Here is a 15,270-nt window from a genome sequence, read left to right on the forward strand (position 1 = left end):
AAAAAAACATGAGCTGGCACATACCCAGAGTAACGGCGAATAAACTATAAAAAGTAAATTCACCCTGAAGAAGGCACAGTGATGCCGAAACGTTGGTGATTTACCCAATAAATGACTGGGAGTGTATGTATGGAGTGTGCGACTCTATTTTTATAGTTTATAATACTGAAGGATACCTTCAGCACAGGTTGTAATTCCAGGCTATTATTATACAGAATATCTTTAGAGTGTAACATAATGGGATTTGGAATAATGCTAAAAGATATGATGTTATACTGTTACTAATTGTTTTTTAAATACCATTTTATGTGTGAACAGGTGTTTTTGAATATGTGTTTGTGTGGCATTCTGTGTCAACAAGTGCAGAAGACAGAAGGCTTTTATTTTGAAAACAGGAAGTTCCTTTTTGTGTTCTCAGTTAAAAATCACTGTCATGGCAAGGTCGGGTAAACAGCGTTGCAACCAACATGCAAACGTTACACGCCCGAAACGTTTTAACAGCTAGGTAGCTAACTATCTAGTTCTTATCTGGGTTCTGTTTTAAAAGGGTATCGCGCAGAAATGGACACAGGAGGATTCCAGGTATGTAGCTAGTTTAGCTAGCTAATCTTGTAACGGTCGGAACACAAGGATGCTCTATCTTAAACGTGCTAGTTAATTTAGCCGACTAACGTTAGCTAGTTATCATTTTGCTATATCTTACTTAGCTATAACTATTTATCTATAAATTCGTTATAACGAGTGATATATTTGTTCTCATATTCCAGTTGCCCAGTGTGTGCAGTCTGTTTTTTAATCAAAAATATTTATTTAGGCACAAAACACGCGACGGAGGGACCTCCCGCCTCTTCCACAGGTACCACTACCATTAGCCGCGCATACTGCACTACACTTACACGATCATACATCTTAAGTGCATTTCGACTTGTAACTAGCTAGTATGCAGCACACTGGTAGCCTATGAGCACATGCCCAGTCAAAAGACTGCTCTCAGACAGCCAGTTTCCATAGGTCTCTCTGGTTTCTGCACTCAGCAACCTGCAGAGGGCCCAACAACAAAGCAGAGGGTGTGACAGGGACCTTGCTGCAGAACCATACAGCATTAGGAGCAAAGGTCAACAACACCATGAAGAGGTGGATGTAGCTAATGTCACTTCAAAACGGCGGCCCAATATGGGAGGGAAATAAAATATGGCCCTAATAATCATCAACATTGTTCTTACACCAAATTATTACATCAATAAAGGTGTAGGCTATTTTTGTTGAGGGTCTTCTTCACTTCATACCTCAAGGGGACAAATCCCTCAGGTCTGAATAGTCTGATCTGATCTATGCCTTGATTGGTTGGTATTCCAGTACCTTGGCAGATGCCTACTGCAGATTTAGCCCAGGATTAGGCCGTGTCAGCAAGTCTGTGGCACAGGAATATCCCCAGAGCCCTTCCTAATTCTTGGATGTAATGGTGAGAAAACAACTCTCGGTAAGTTCTCTCATACACAGTCGTGGGCCTAGTTTTGGGAAACCGGGCCATGGTACTATTGGATCTTCTCACTGTATGAAAAGGACTCTCTTTTCTGAGTCCAGGTTTTGGAGGATTTTATTGTTAAGATCAATTGGAGAAATTTACTGTTTGAGACTGGGAGTGTTATCTACTTTGAAAGCAAGTTTTGGAGAGAGCTTTGTACAACCACTTGCTTGGTTCCATTGTTCCTTGGTTCCCCTATGTTCTTATCTATTGCCATGTATGGATTGAGGGCCTCCTGAGAGTGCAGCGGTCTAAGGCACTGCAGTGCTAGAGGCGTCACAACGGTCCCTGGTTCGTTCCCAGTCTGTGTCACAACCGGCCGTGATTGGGAGTCCCTTAGTGCGGCGTACAATTGGCCCAGCATCGTCTGGGTTAGGGGAGGGTTCGGCCGAGGGTGTAGGCAGTCATTGTAAATAAGAATTTGTTCTTAACTGACTTGCCTAGTTAAATAAAGGTAAACATTTTTTTTTAAATAATGAAGTATATGAACTAATCTTGAAGGAGTTATGTAAGATGCCAAGCCTCATTCTCTTCTTCCGTGTCCTCTTTAAGCGTGGACAGCGTGCCCTGCCCCCCATGTCAAGGTGAGTCTCGCCTCCTTATGCTGTTGTGATACTGTTTCAACTCATTTATCCCAGCAGAACATCTCTCACGCTCTCTCTTTCCCTTTTTTATGTGTGGCATTTGAACAACTGCATGAAGTCAAGATACAGGTGGTGAGTTGCCTTCAGATGGATGTTGTAATAGATAATTTATCTGTTGAATTTAGGTTGGTGCTGCTGGCTTGGATATAGTTTTCTTAACCTGTTTTGTCTCCTATGTAGATGAGATGCCGGTCCCTAAAAGCAAGAGGAAAAAGTCAAAGAGTCAGGTGGATGGTGTTGAAAGCCCAGAGGGTGGGTGGAAAAGGAATAGTTCTCTGGAGCTCCTTCTGTTGAACTGCTGGTGAACAACGTTGTTCCAAATTTTGGAAGCACCTTGCCTTTAAGTTTCAAGCTATCAATTAGTTATTAAGCTTGCATTCCACTGTCAAATAGTAATGTATAAACTGTTAAAGTACCAGCAATGACTTGAACCACATAGTAAGTACACCTCAAGTATATAATAAGAGAGTTGTGTTGTTTGTATGTGCAGCAGACCCAGGGGTGGAGATGGCCCAGATGGGGGGCCTGAGCAGTCGTAGGTCATCTGAGGTCATCCAGGCCTTGACCCCCGAGTCGCAGGAAGCTGCACCACAGAGAAGGAAGAAGAAGAAAAAGGCAGCGACCGTAGGTAAACAATATATCTGACTATAGGTAAACAACATATCTGACTATAGGTAAACAACATATCTGACTATAGGTAAACAACATGCCCGACTATAGGTAAACAACATATCTGACTATAGGTAAACAACATATCTGACTATAGGTAAACAACATATCTGACTATAGGTAAACAACATATCTGACTATAGGTAAACAACATATCTGACTATAGGTAAACAACATATCTGACTATAGGTAAACAACATATCTGACTAGGTAAACAACATATCTGACTAGGTAAACAACATGCCTGACTATAGGTAAACTTCATGCCTGACTATAGGTAAACTTCATGTCTGACTATAGGTAAACAACATATCTGACTATAGGTAAACATATCTGACTAGGTAAACAACATGCCTGACTATAGGTAAACTTCATGTCTGACTATAGGTAAACAACATATCTGACTATAGGTAAACAACATGCCTGACTATAGGTAAACTTCATGTCTGACTCTAGGTAAACTTCATGTCTGGCTATAGGTAAACTTCATGCCTGACTGTAGGTAAACTTCATGTCTGACTGTAGGTAAACTTCATGTCTGACTGTAGGTAAACTTCATGTCTGGCTATAGGTAAACTTCATGTCTGGCTATAGGTAAACTTCATGTCTGGCTATAGGTAAACTTCATGTCTGGCTATAGGTAAACTTCATGTCTGGCTATAGGTAAACTTCATGTCTGGCTATAGGTAAACTTCATGTCTGGCTATAGGTAAACTTCATGTCTGGCTATAGGTAAACTTCATGTCTGGCTATAGGTAAACTTCATGTCTGGCTATAGGTAAACTTCATGTCTGGCTATAGGTAAACTTCATGTCTGGCTATAGGTAAACTTCATGTCTGGCTATAGGTAAACTTCATGTCTGGCTATAGGTAAACTTCATGTCTGGCTATAGGTAAACTTCATGTCTGGCTATAGGTAAACTTCATGTCTGGCTATAGGTAAACTTCATGTCTGGCTATAGGTAAACTTCATGTCTGGCTATAGGTAAACTTCATGTCTGGCTATAGGTAAACTTCATGTCTGGCTATAGGTAAACTTCATGTCTGGCTATAGGTAAACTTCATGTCTGGCTATAGGTAAACAACATGCCTGGCTATAGGTAAACAACATGCCTGACTATAGGTAAACAACATGCCTGGCTATAGGTAAACAGCAGGCCTCAGGGGAACCATATACCTACTCTTCCTACATTTGTAACTCAAACATGATCTTGTTTGTGTATTATTTCTTCTATCACTTCTGCATGGTTAAAAATATATTCCACTTATATTCAATACATTCCGTTCTGTTTTACCATAACCATTTAAAGGCTATATGTTATAGTTGTACTTACTGTATTTGTGAAATGTATTAAGTTACATTTGGAGCGTTGTTCGTTCGCTTGTTTGTGTCTCAGATCTGGAGGATGACCAGGCTGACCTGGTGAACGGGGATGGACTGGTCCAGAACACAGCCGAGGCAGGGGAAGAAGTGACCAAAAAACCCAAGAGGAAGAAGTAAGAGACACTAAAAGATGTACTATCTATTCTATGGTATCTTAGTCACTTAATGTTTACACATCTGGATTACTCATCTCATTTGTATATACTGTTTTCTATATTATTCTACTGTATCTCATTCACTTAATAATGTTTACATATCTGGCATTACTCATCTCATTTGTATATACTGTTTTCTATATTATTCTACTGTATCTCATTCACTTAATAATGTTTACATATCTGGCATTACTTATCTCATACATATATACTGTTTTCTATACTATTCTACTGTATCTTAGTCCGTTCCGCTCTGACATCGCTCGTTCATATGTACAGAATATAGACTTAGATTTGTCACTCCCTAGGAAGTCGAAAGTGTCCGAGACACAGTACGTCAACGAGCTTGATGTCGAGGACGATGACATCATCACAGACGCTCAGCCACCCATCCCGCAGCATTCCCTGTTCTCTGCTCCCCTGGGACAGAGCCAGCCTGTGGGGAAGGTGTTTGTCGAGAGGAGCAGTGAGTGTCCCCCTTCCTTCTGTTATTTTATGTTAGCTGTACATGGTAGAGTTTAAGAGTATAGGTTCGTTTCCAGGACACAGATGAATAAACCTAGTCCTGGACTATGAAACAATTGCAATGTAAAACCTCTATTGGAAGCCTTACTTGGTTCGAGGACTAGTCTTGTTTCTGTGTCTGGAAAAATTGGCCTTTTATGAATTATTTGGACATCCTTGTGTGTCCTGTCTTCTATGTTGGATAATGTGTTGTTTAACTCTCAGAGAGGTTTCAAGCGGCCGATCGGTCAGACAGACCGAAGCCCAGCGATCAGGTGGACAACTTCGTGGACATCCAGCAGATGTGGACCACCAAGGATGTGTCTGTTAGGGTACATGGTGGCTTCAGGTGTGTGTGTGTGCAGGTGTCTGTTTGAAAAACAGTGTATTTGTGCATGTGTGAGTCTACCTGTGTGTGTGTGTGTGTGTGAGTGAATGTTCCCTCTATATCACTTCTCTCTATCTCTAATATACAGGGGGATAGGGCTGTTCTGCCACGGCTTCCTAGCAGGCTATGCAGTGTGGAACATCATAGTGATCTATGCCCTGGCAGGAAAACATCTCACTACTCTGCCTAACCTACTGCAGCAGTACCACAGCCTGGCCTACCCTGCACAGTCTCTCTTCTACCTGCTACTGGCTATAAGCACTGTGTCAGCCTTTGACAGGTAAGGAGGTGGGTGTCTGTGTGGCACATTTTTTGTTATTTTGGGTCAGGCCCAAAATAAATGTGGCCATTGTTGTGAAAATATGGAAGCCTGTGGCTAGAGCTAGGAGGTGTTTGTGTGTGTATGTATACAACACACTCGTTCTGTTCCATCAATGGACCCCCTCACAAACACATACACAGACACACACATCTCCTTTCTCTAGCTACAGGCTTGCACATTTTACAACAAACCCCAGTGTGCCCCGTCCTTCCCCTGTGTGTGTGTGTGTGTGCGTGTAGACTCATTCTCTTTCCATTTCAGGGTGAATCTGGCCAAAGGCGCCATGGCTATGAGAGAGTTTGTCACCCTGGACCCAGTTGCTCTAGCCTCTTTCTGTGAGTGAAAACATCTTTACAGCATGTTACTCAATTCATTCAGGACAGACGGAGCCAACCTGTATATGATGCAGCCAGCCCAGCAAGCACTATGTCTCTCTGGCCTTGACAAATGGTCATTTCACTGAAGTAACTTTCCCTCTCCTCCTGCAGTGTACTTCTCAGCTCTGGTCCTCTCTCTCAGCCAGCAGATGACCAGTGACCGCATCAACCTGTACCCCAGTGCTAACGAGACCTTATGGTGTGCTAACTAACTGTTTTTATTGTCCTGATATTAACATGTCACATGTTGAACTAAGTTAGTTCTTGTATATTGATTATCCTACTCAGCAATATCACTGTTGGGAGTCAGAGAGAAGAGAAGACCCTTTTCTTCTGTTCCTCTGACTCCAGCCAAAAAAGCATTGTGACTTTTACAACCCCCTCCCCTCTCCAGGCCTCCTGGGTCAGAGCAACAGATCCTGAACCCGTGGATCATAGTGAACCTGGTGGTGGCTGTGCTGGTGGGAATGGCCTGGATCTTCATCTCCGCCAGGCCTGAGATGGATTACACCGAAGGTGAGGATGAAGTTTTTTTATTTGTTTTTTTGTAGATTTAATTAAACAAACAGCAACTTAACATTTCCGCAGACGTAGTTCCGCATGACATTGACAAAGACTTACTGCACAACAGTCACAATTAAGAGACGAAAGAAAAAAGACTACTGAAAACAACAACACCTACTCAGGCGTACATATATTGCGACCGACATTGTTGACATGCTCAGTTCTATATGTTACCGCGCTCTAAATACTTATCTATATATATGGTTTAATATGTTTTGTATACACCATACTGAAATTGTATACACCATAAATATACAATTACTAGAAGGGACAAAGCACCTCAGACAGACCACAGCAATTTGACTGGATTGTACACATACTCAGCAACCTTACCTAATGACACACATGTTAGATTCCCTTCAGAGATGTGTTTTCATTTTTCATGTGTATAAAAGCGTTGTATGTCAGGTGCCTTTAGAAATAACATGGGCTTCCAATCTCTCTATATCCAAACCAGGGTTCCTAATGGCTATGGAGATCGAGTCCTTGAGACCAGAGGAGAAATCAGAAATGTCTACTTGAGGAATATTTGTTTCAATTTTTGCTCGCACATCTTTTTTTGTACCGTATTTTATCAGCCAACACAAAATATACATGTTGTTTGTGGCAATAATCCGTTTATTTTTGTATGACCCGAAAGTGTGCTTGTTTTGTCAAATGTATTGGTTACCATTGGAAATAATAAAAATGTTACCCCACTGAGATGCTTCTAAATGTCATTTTGGGGACTTTAAACCAAACATACACTACATACATTATAGTGTATTGACCTGAAAGAGCATGGCTGTGTCTTCTTTTATTTATATATATATATATATCACATTAAATAGAGTGCCTTCAGAAAGTATTCAACTGTAACTTAGCCACCTAGGAGGTGGTGGAAAGAAGATTGAAATCAGGTTTTTCTCAACTTTTGCCTGTGCCCATTCCGTAGATTTTTTTTTTTCTCTGGAAAAAGTCCCCAGTCTTTAATGATTACATGCATACCCATAACATGATGCAGCTACCACTATGCTTGAAAATATGTAGAGTGGTACTCAGTAATGTGTTGTTGGATTTGCCCTAAACACAACACTTCAGGACAAAAAGTTAATTGCTTTGCAACATTTTTTGCAGTATTACTTTAGTGCCTTGTTGCAAACCGGATACATGTTTGGAATACTTGTATTCTGTACAGGTTTCCTTCTTTTCACTGTCAATTAGGTTAGTATTGTGGAGTAACTACAGTGTTGTTGATCCATTCTCAGTTTTCTATCACAGCTGTTAAATTCTAACTGTTTTAAAGTCACAATTGGCCTCATGGTGAAATCCCTGAGAGGTTTCCTTCCTCTCTGGCAACTGAGTTAGTAAGGACACCTGCATCTGTATAGTGACTGGGTGTATTGATACACCAGCCAAAGTATAATTAATAACTTTATGTGCAAAGGGATATTCAATATCTGCTTTTTATTTATACCTACCATCTACCAATAGGTGCCCTTCTTTGCGAGGCATTGGAAAACCTCCCTAGTCATTGTGATTGAATCTGTTTGAAGTTCACTGCTCGACTGAGGGACGTTACAGATAATTGTATGTGTGGGATACAGAGATGAGGTAGTCATTCAAAAATCATGTTAAACACTTATTGCATACAGAGTCCATGCAACTTATGTGACTTTTAAGCAGATTTTTACTCCTGAACTTATTTAGGCTTGCCATAACAAAGGGGTTGAATACTTACTGACTCAAGATATTACAGCTTTCAATTTTTATTAATTAGTATACATTTCAAAAAACAATTCCACATTGACATTATAGGCTATTGTGTGTAGGCCAGGGACACAAAAACCTCAACTTAATCGTAACAATGTATTTAGGAAAAAGTCAAGGAGTGTAAATACATTCTGAAGGCTCTTTATACCACACAATACCACACAATTAAACCAGACCACTGGAACTAAGGCTGTCACAAAAATCGTATAGTTGTGTAACCGACAATGATGGACAATAACCGTGACATTTGAAAATAAATATTGTCATAATCGTCTTGACATTCATTGTAGGACGGGGGATTCAATTTTATTCACAAGTAGATTGTTTACCCAATAGCAGTTCTTCATTATTAAATGAGGGTAAAGTTAGTAATCCCTTTATGAACAGAACAGCATGGTGGAAAGAAGCTTCTTTTCCAAAAGTTCCAGGCGATAAAAACCATTAGTTTTGAGATGTGTTGTACGTATGAGTTATGTCGTGTAGCCTATATGTAGCCTATAGCCTGTTTTTGAGAAATGTAATCATCAAATATTGTAAGAGCTCTCATTGTCTGCTTATATGCCCCCTGTATTTATCCTGCAGGTTCTGACTTGGTGTACAGGGAGAACACTGTAAGAACGGCCCATGTTTTGAATCTGTGCTGTACATTTCCAAAAGTGCTGAACAAATAGTTATAATGACTATGTCAGTCCTAGCTCGCTCATGAATGTCTCAATCGAAATTACGGATTGCCTCTTATGCAATAGTTTGTACATCTCAAATGTCAGTAGAAACCACATTTGTTTAAGAAAGTCAGCCATATCAGCTATGTTTTTTTTTAAAGGCAATAAATGAGGCTGAAAGAACTGTTTCGCGGCCTGACTAGGCTCCGCAGTTGTATAGTGCAATCAATGTACTGTTTAGTGTTGTGTTGTGTAGTTGCTTTGCTGGCATGCATCCCACATATGATTTTTTTTTTGTCACACGGAGATTTACATGCTAAAATCGCCACTGATGTGGGTTATAATTAATGGCCATTTTTGTAGGGGTTTATTTATTTCATTTTTTATTGTAAGGGAAAATCAAGTCAGAAGTTTTAAAGTGGAAATATTACAAACTTCAGAAGCCTTTTTAAGCCTAAAATACACTACAAGTGTTCTCTTGCAACAGGGTGATCAAATTAAGATACTAAAACTGTATCTGCTCTCCTCTATCTGCTCTCGTACTTATGATCTACAGACACTTTTGTCATTGTCCAGAATATAAGTGTGCTGTTCATAATTTTGGGAAATGGACCATTGCTTCCTCCCCAAAACTACTAAACGTTTTGTAGTTAGATTTGATCTGCTTCTGTGCATTCTGATTTAGCCATGCGCTCTGAGATGCATTGCTCTAGCCTCACTGACTGTGCAGGCTTTGCAGTAGAACACGGAGTGATGAGTCTACCGTAGACGTGGTCGCTATACTGTATGCATAGTATTTCTTTAGCTATCTATCTAAACGGTTTTTTTGAGTAACATCAGCAAACATGCTGGACTTTGCAATATTTGCAGTGACTTTTGTCATCATTCTGGTCGGTGCAGTCCTCTATTTGTATCCAGTAAGTCAATGCCTGTGCTTATATCAGCCAATATTTGTAACATCGTATATCCACCCATATCATTACTAGCTACGTGTAAACTGATAACTCTGTGCACAGTTTTACAGGGACATGACAGTTAAACAAATCCCTGGACATTTAATGTATCTACCTTTTAGTACTCAAATGTTTCAGCAGTTTAAGTGAATTGTAGAACATATGGCAAAGGAGTGGACAAATGTTTTTTTCAAAGCTCAAGTTTTTGGAGGTTACTGCCATGGACTTAGAATATGTAAACCCCACACCATTTATTGTCATGTTTACTTTATGCTATGTCTCTCTTGAAACTGAAAGTAACATGCTTGATTCATTTTTTTATCAAGTCATCAAGAAGTGCTTCTGGTATACCAGGTCTCAACCCTACAGAAGAGAAGTGAGTAGCCTATGACCAGATGTGTTTTACAACTTTCTAAGTACTGTCTCTCTTTAGCACCCAGGTAAGGTCACCACACTTGACCTGAGCCTGTATTTATAAACCGTCTCTGTAGGAGTACTGATCCAGAATCAGATCCCCCTGTCTATTCATCTCCAAATAAACGGAAAAACTGATCCTAGATCAGCACACATACACTGAGAAGTTTTCTGGATACGGGCCCTGGCCTGACCTAGGTTCATATTCGTTTGTTTGTCTCATTCTCTTAATCTAGGGATGGAAATATACAAGACATAGTGAACCAAGGAAGTCTGCATGAGTTCCTGGCTTGTCTACATGGACAGTTTGGTCCTGTGGCATCCTTCTGGTTTGGAGGACGCCCTGTGGTCAGCTTGGGTTCAGTGGACCAGCTACGGCAGCACATCAACCCCAACAGGACTAGTGAGTACTGAGGAGGGAGGGAAACTATTGGGAGGAAAAGGAAACAGGTGCTCTGTCCCTACTAACATACCACTTAAAATGGGGCGGCAGGGTAGCCTAGTGGTTAGAGCGTTGGACTAGTAACCGGAAGGTTGTGAGTTCAAACCCCCGAGCTGACAAGGTACAAATCTGTCGTTCTGCCCCTGAACAGGCAGTTAACCCACTGTTCCCAGGCCGTCATTGAAAATAAGAATGTGTTCTTAACTGACTTGCCTGGTTAAATAAAGGTTAAAAAAAATAAAAAATGCATGCAACGATTGCAGAAATCACCTGAGTGGAATGCAGGTATAGATAGACGTTGTAACAGATTCAGGTGATTTCTGTTTTACATGTACAGTGTTGTTTTGAAATTAAGAAACAGTAACATGTTTTCCACTGTGACATCTTCTATCCTTACTTTGTAGCGGACTCATTTGAGACAATGCTGAAGTCGTTGCTAGGGTACCGGTCAGGAATGGGTGGAGGGGCCACAGAGGCTGTAATGAGGAAGAAGTTGTATGAGAGTGCCGTCAACAACACCCTGAAGGAAAACTTTCCCCTGCTGCTGAAGGTTTGCCTCTTACACAATGGCTCATTTGGCAGTTTTTAATATTTGGCTGTAGTATTCTGCAATACTTTCTTATGTTTTTGTGTATCCATTTAGTATTTGTTTACTCAAAAGCTTTTTGTGCTCACTTCCCTGGGATGTTAAAGTTTGGTAGCCTAGTAGTTAGATTGTTGGGCCAGTAACTGGAAGGTTGCTGGATCGAATCCCTGAGCTGACAAGGTAAAAATCTGTTGTTCTGCCCGGGCGCGGAAGATGTGGATATCGATTAAGGCAGCCCCCCCACACCTATCTGATTCAGAGGGGTTGCGTTAAATGCAGAAGACACATTTCAGTTGAATGCGTTCAGTTAGACAACTGACTAGGTATCCCTCTTTCCCATTGACACACACACTCTCTGTCTCCCTCCCACCCTTTCTGTCCTGTTCTAGCTGGTGGAGGAGTTAGTGGGGAAGTGGAAGTCTTTCCCTAAGGACCAGCACACACCCCTCTGTGCCCATCTGCTAGGATTGGCCATGAAGGCTGTCACTCAACTCGCTCTGGGTGACCGCTTCCGGAATGATGCTGAAGTCATCGGCTTCCGAAAGAACCATGAGGCAGTGAGTGAGCAGTCACATTTAAAGTCACCGTTTCTTGTGAAAAGATGCCCATTACGACCTGTGTTGTTTGCAGATTTTCACTGATAATTCCCTTTACTTATCAGATCTGGTCAGAGATCGGAAAAGGCTATTTGGACGGTTCCATGGAGAAGAGCTCCATCAGAAAGGAACACTATGAGAGCGGTGAGTGAGAACTAGTTCACTGCTATGGATCATATTTGTTACACTTCTCCTTAATGCTCAGATGTACAGGTATCTAAAGTTCCATGTATAATAGTTGTATTTTCATCAACATTTATTATGAGTATTTCTGTGAATTTATGTGGCTCTCTGCAATATCACTGCATGTTTTGGAACTACTGAACCTAACACGCCAATGTAAAATAAGATTTTTGGATATAAATATGAAATTTACCGAACAAAACATACATGTGTTGCGTAACATGAAGTCCTATGAGTGTCATCTGATGAAGATCATCAAAGGTTAGTGATTAATTTGATCTCTATTTGTTCTTTTTGTGACTCCTCTCTTTGGCTGGAAAAATGGCTGGGTTTTTCTGTGAGTTGGTGGTGACCTAACATAATTGTTTGTGGAGCTTTCGCTGTAAAGCATTTTTTAAATCAGATACTGTGGCTGGATTAACGAGAATTTTACCTTTAAAATGGTGCCTAATACTTGTATGTTTGATAAATGAGATTTATGAGATTTCTGTTGATTTGTATTTGACGCCCTACAATTTCATTGGCTGTTGGTTCCTCTAGTGGAACCCCAGTCCTAGACAGGTTTTAAGAGAACTTCCACTTCCTTACTGAATGTATCTGAAATAAAAAAGAGATTGTTAGAGTATCTCCCTATGTGTATAAATTCTCTGTCTTCATGCTAAGTACATTATGTTTGTTTACAGCACTGGCAGAAATGGAAACAGTGCTGATGTCTGTGGCTAAAGACAGGAAAGGACAAAGGAGCCAGACAGCGTTTGTGGATGCTCTTCTCCAGTCCAACCTCACAGATAGACAGGTGATGCACAGATTCCTTGATTATAAGGAGAATAGGCTCATTGGGGCAGAGCATAGAGCCTCCTGTTGCTGTTACTCACATGTAGAGGAAAATAAAACTTTCATCCTACTTTTGTTTTAATGAATTCTTGTTTTCATTGTTTCTCTTTTGTAGGTGATGGAGGACAGCATGGTATTCACACTGGCAGGTTGTGTCATCACAGCTAATTGTGAGTACTAGTAATAAATAGATTATGCCTATCTACGTTAGAACTTGCAGCTTTTATGGTGTATCCAATCATCATTTAAACAAATACATTCATTCATTTGGTTAGTATTCTGTCAGAAAATCTTTCTCTCAAACTGTTGATGTTTCTCTTTGTGGTTGTAATATTTTCCCAGTGTGCATCTGGGCAGTACACTTCCTGTCTACGTCAGAGGAAGTTCAGGAGAAGCTGCATCAGGAGCTGGAAGATGTTCTGGGCTCTGAGCCTGTTTCTCTGGATAAGATCCCACAGCTCAGGTAACCTCTGACTCTGTCTGACATCCAAATAACATCAACGATGTGATGCAGTGTAATAGAGGTGTTTCAGATCCACTCTTGCATGATGGGTACCTTATATGAGACCTGAAGACTGGTGTGAGCTTCCTGAGCTAATTCCTAAACTAACAGGGGCTAACAGCCTTGTGGCCCACATGACACCCGGGTTCGAACCCTGGTCGGTCACAGCAGAAGGGGCAGGTATCCTCATGGTATCCTCATGGTGACATGTCTTCAAGGAATATTTATAGATACATTTTATCATGCCTATCAAATGCATCTTCTATACTATAGGTACTTCCAGCAGGTTTTGAACGAGACTGTGCGGACAGCCAAACTGACGCCCATCGCAGCCCAGCTCCAGGAAAATGAAGGGAAAGTCGATCAGCACATTATTCCTAAAGAGGTATCTTATTCTCCTCTTCCCTACTTAGTCCCTTTATTATCCACATCTCACTATCACAGTCAGCAAGTGCTTGTGGATGTAAAATGAACAAAATTTTGAAGTTTAAAGTGAATAATGAAAACACTTTATTCCTATGTTTCTTTTAGACACTGGTGATCTATGCCCTTGGGGTAGTCCTACAGGATGCAGACACCTGGAGCCGTCCCTACAAGTCTGTTCATATGTATTTTTGCCAACTAAAGAGACGATTTTTGCTGGATTTTTTGGTACCGATTTTGAATTCTTGCACTTTGTTCATCCAGGTTTGACCCAGATCGATTCACAGAAGATTCAGCCAGCAAAAGCTTCTCTCTGCTTGGATTCTCAGGGAGCCAGGCCTGCCCTGAGCTGAGGTAACAGGGATGGGAAAGGATAGTGGCTTGCACTTGAGGTTAACTAAGTTGTAATTACACAGGAGCAACTTCTTATACAGTTTTACCATATTTCTTCGACAACATCAAAGGAAAGGAGAGGGAGTGTCACCACCAGGCAAAGAAGAAGGACGTGGGCTTGTTACTAACTTTTTATACCACCATTTCGCCACATTTCAGGTTTGCGTACACAGTGGCCACTGTCGTCCTCAGCACTGTAGTGCGCCAACTGAAGCTGCATCAGGTAAAGGGACAGGTGGTAGAGGCCAGATCTGAGCTGGTGTCAACGCCTAAAGATGACACATGGATCACTGTGAGCAAAAGAAGCTAAACTAACAGTGGACATTTGACTCAAACTCCATCTGTGGAAGAGGAACTGTGTTATTTGGGAAGGTGCTTGTCAGTTAGCCTAGATTCTAGACCGAGTGGAACTGTTAAAATAACTTTAAACATGATGGCGCACTTTGTAGGGCTATTTGTCAGTGAGCCCTTGAACATGGTTTTGATTAGCTCAAGTCATTGCCAATGGCGACTCGTCATTTGAGCTACCACCTGAAGTAGCTTTTTGTTCTGCCTATTTCGATATGAGGATCAGTACCTATCTTTTCAAGTTCCATGACCATTGATGTATTGTCTTAAATCTTGCCTTAAACCAACATTCCAGCTGAACTGCCTTCCAAAGCACGTGGTCCCCACTCCCCCAGATATATGGCATTTTTGACAGTTCATTTTTAAAATAAAGTTTACACTACTCTTGTGTTAGGATAGGAATATAATATTTTGCACATTTGTTGCAGCCCCACTGTTGTGAGCATATCTTGCCACCTTGGCCATTATTATCAACAAGTGCTCACTCTGTATCTGCAGGGTCTCTGGTTCAATCCCCAGCCCTGTTTCGCTACATTAGCAGTGGTTGTTTAAAATAAAAAAAAATATTATTAACAGCCTTTTTCCAGGTGCTATTGTTTCCTTTCAAAACATAATCTTGAGGTTTTCTCATAATTTACACCAGTCACAAT

General features: G+C 40.9%; 2 protein-coding genes across 3 annotated transcripts; both read left to right on the forward strand.

The window, feature by feature from the left end:
• The first annotated feature begins 386 nt into the window (after nt 1-386).
• LOC109878203 (transmembrane protein 237B-like) lies at nt 387-7,234 on the forward strand. 2 transcript variants are annotated; one of them, XM_020470443.2, is made up of 14 exons: nt 387-582; nt 815-856; nt 2,078-2,109; nt 2,228-2,241; nt 2,350-2,421; nt 2,660-2,797; nt 4,236-4,335; nt 4,686-4,843; nt 5,107-5,230; nt 5,358-5,549; nt 5,853-5,926; nt 6,080-6,167; nt 6,363-6,484; nt 6,990-7,234. In XM_020470443.2, the coding sequence occupies exons 1-14, from the start codon at nt 562-564 to the stop codon at nt 7,052-7,054; spliced, it is 1,242 nt and encodes a 413-aa protein (XP_020326032.1). In that variant the 5' UTR covers nt 387-561; the 3' UTR covers nt 7,055-7,234. The 2 variants fall into 2 exon arrangements, with proteins under 2 accessions (XP_020326032.1, XP_020326033.1); XM_020470444.2 differs by having other exon boundaries at nt 2,663-2,797.
• A 2,415-nt stretch (nt 7,235-9,649) lies between these two features.
• On the forward strand, nt 9,650-15,198 carry LOC109878187 (cytochrome P450 20A1). Its single transcript, XM_031824446.1, has 13 exons — nt 9,650-9,863; nt 10,226-10,275; nt 10,550-10,716; nt 11,160-11,305; nt 11,731-11,898; nt 12,003-12,081; nt 12,804-12,916; nt 13,070-13,124; nt 13,297-13,417; nt 13,730-13,841; nt 13,988-14,052; nt 14,144-14,233; nt 14,432-15,198. Exons 1-13 carry the CDS (start codon nt 9,792-9,794, stop codon nt 14,580-14,582), a joined length of 1,389 nt encoding a protein of 462 aa, XP_031680306.1. The 5' UTR covers nt 9,650-9,791; the 3' UTR covers nt 14,583-15,198.
• Nucleotides 15,199-15,270: the final 72 nt, after the last annotated feature.

This window comes from Oncorhynchus kisutch, linkage group LG5, assembly GCF_002021735.2.
Source record: "Oncorhynchus kisutch isolate 150728-3 linkage group LG5, Okis_V2, whole genome shotgun sequence".
NCBI lineage: Eukaryota > Metazoa > Chordata > Actinopteri > Salmoniformes > Salmonidae > Oncorhynchus > Oncorhynchus kisutch.

Coding starts and splice junctions, on each gene's coding strand:
- LOC109878203 (XM_020470443.2), top strand. CDS start 562: ATGGACACAGGAGGATTCCAG. Junction 2,798..4,235: donor GAAAAAGGCAGCGACCGTAG/GTAAACAATATA, acceptor TTTGTGTCTCAG/ATCTGGAGGATGACCAGGCT. Junction 5,231..5,357: donor AGGGTACATGGTGGCTTCAG/GTGTGTGTGTGT, acceptor TCTAATATACAG/GGGGATAGGGCTGTTCTGCC.
- LOC109878187 (XM_031824446.1), top strand. CDS start 9,792: ATGCTGGACTTTGCAATATTTGCAGTGACTTTTGTCATCATTCTGGTC. Junction 10,717..11,159: donor CATCAACCCCAACAGGACTA/GTGAGTACTGAG, acceptor CTTACTTTGTAG/CGGACTCATTTGAGACAATG. Junction 13,418..13,729: donor GATAAGATCCCACAGCTCAG/GTAACCTCTGAC, acceptor TCTATACTATAG/GTACTTCCAGCAGGTTTTGA.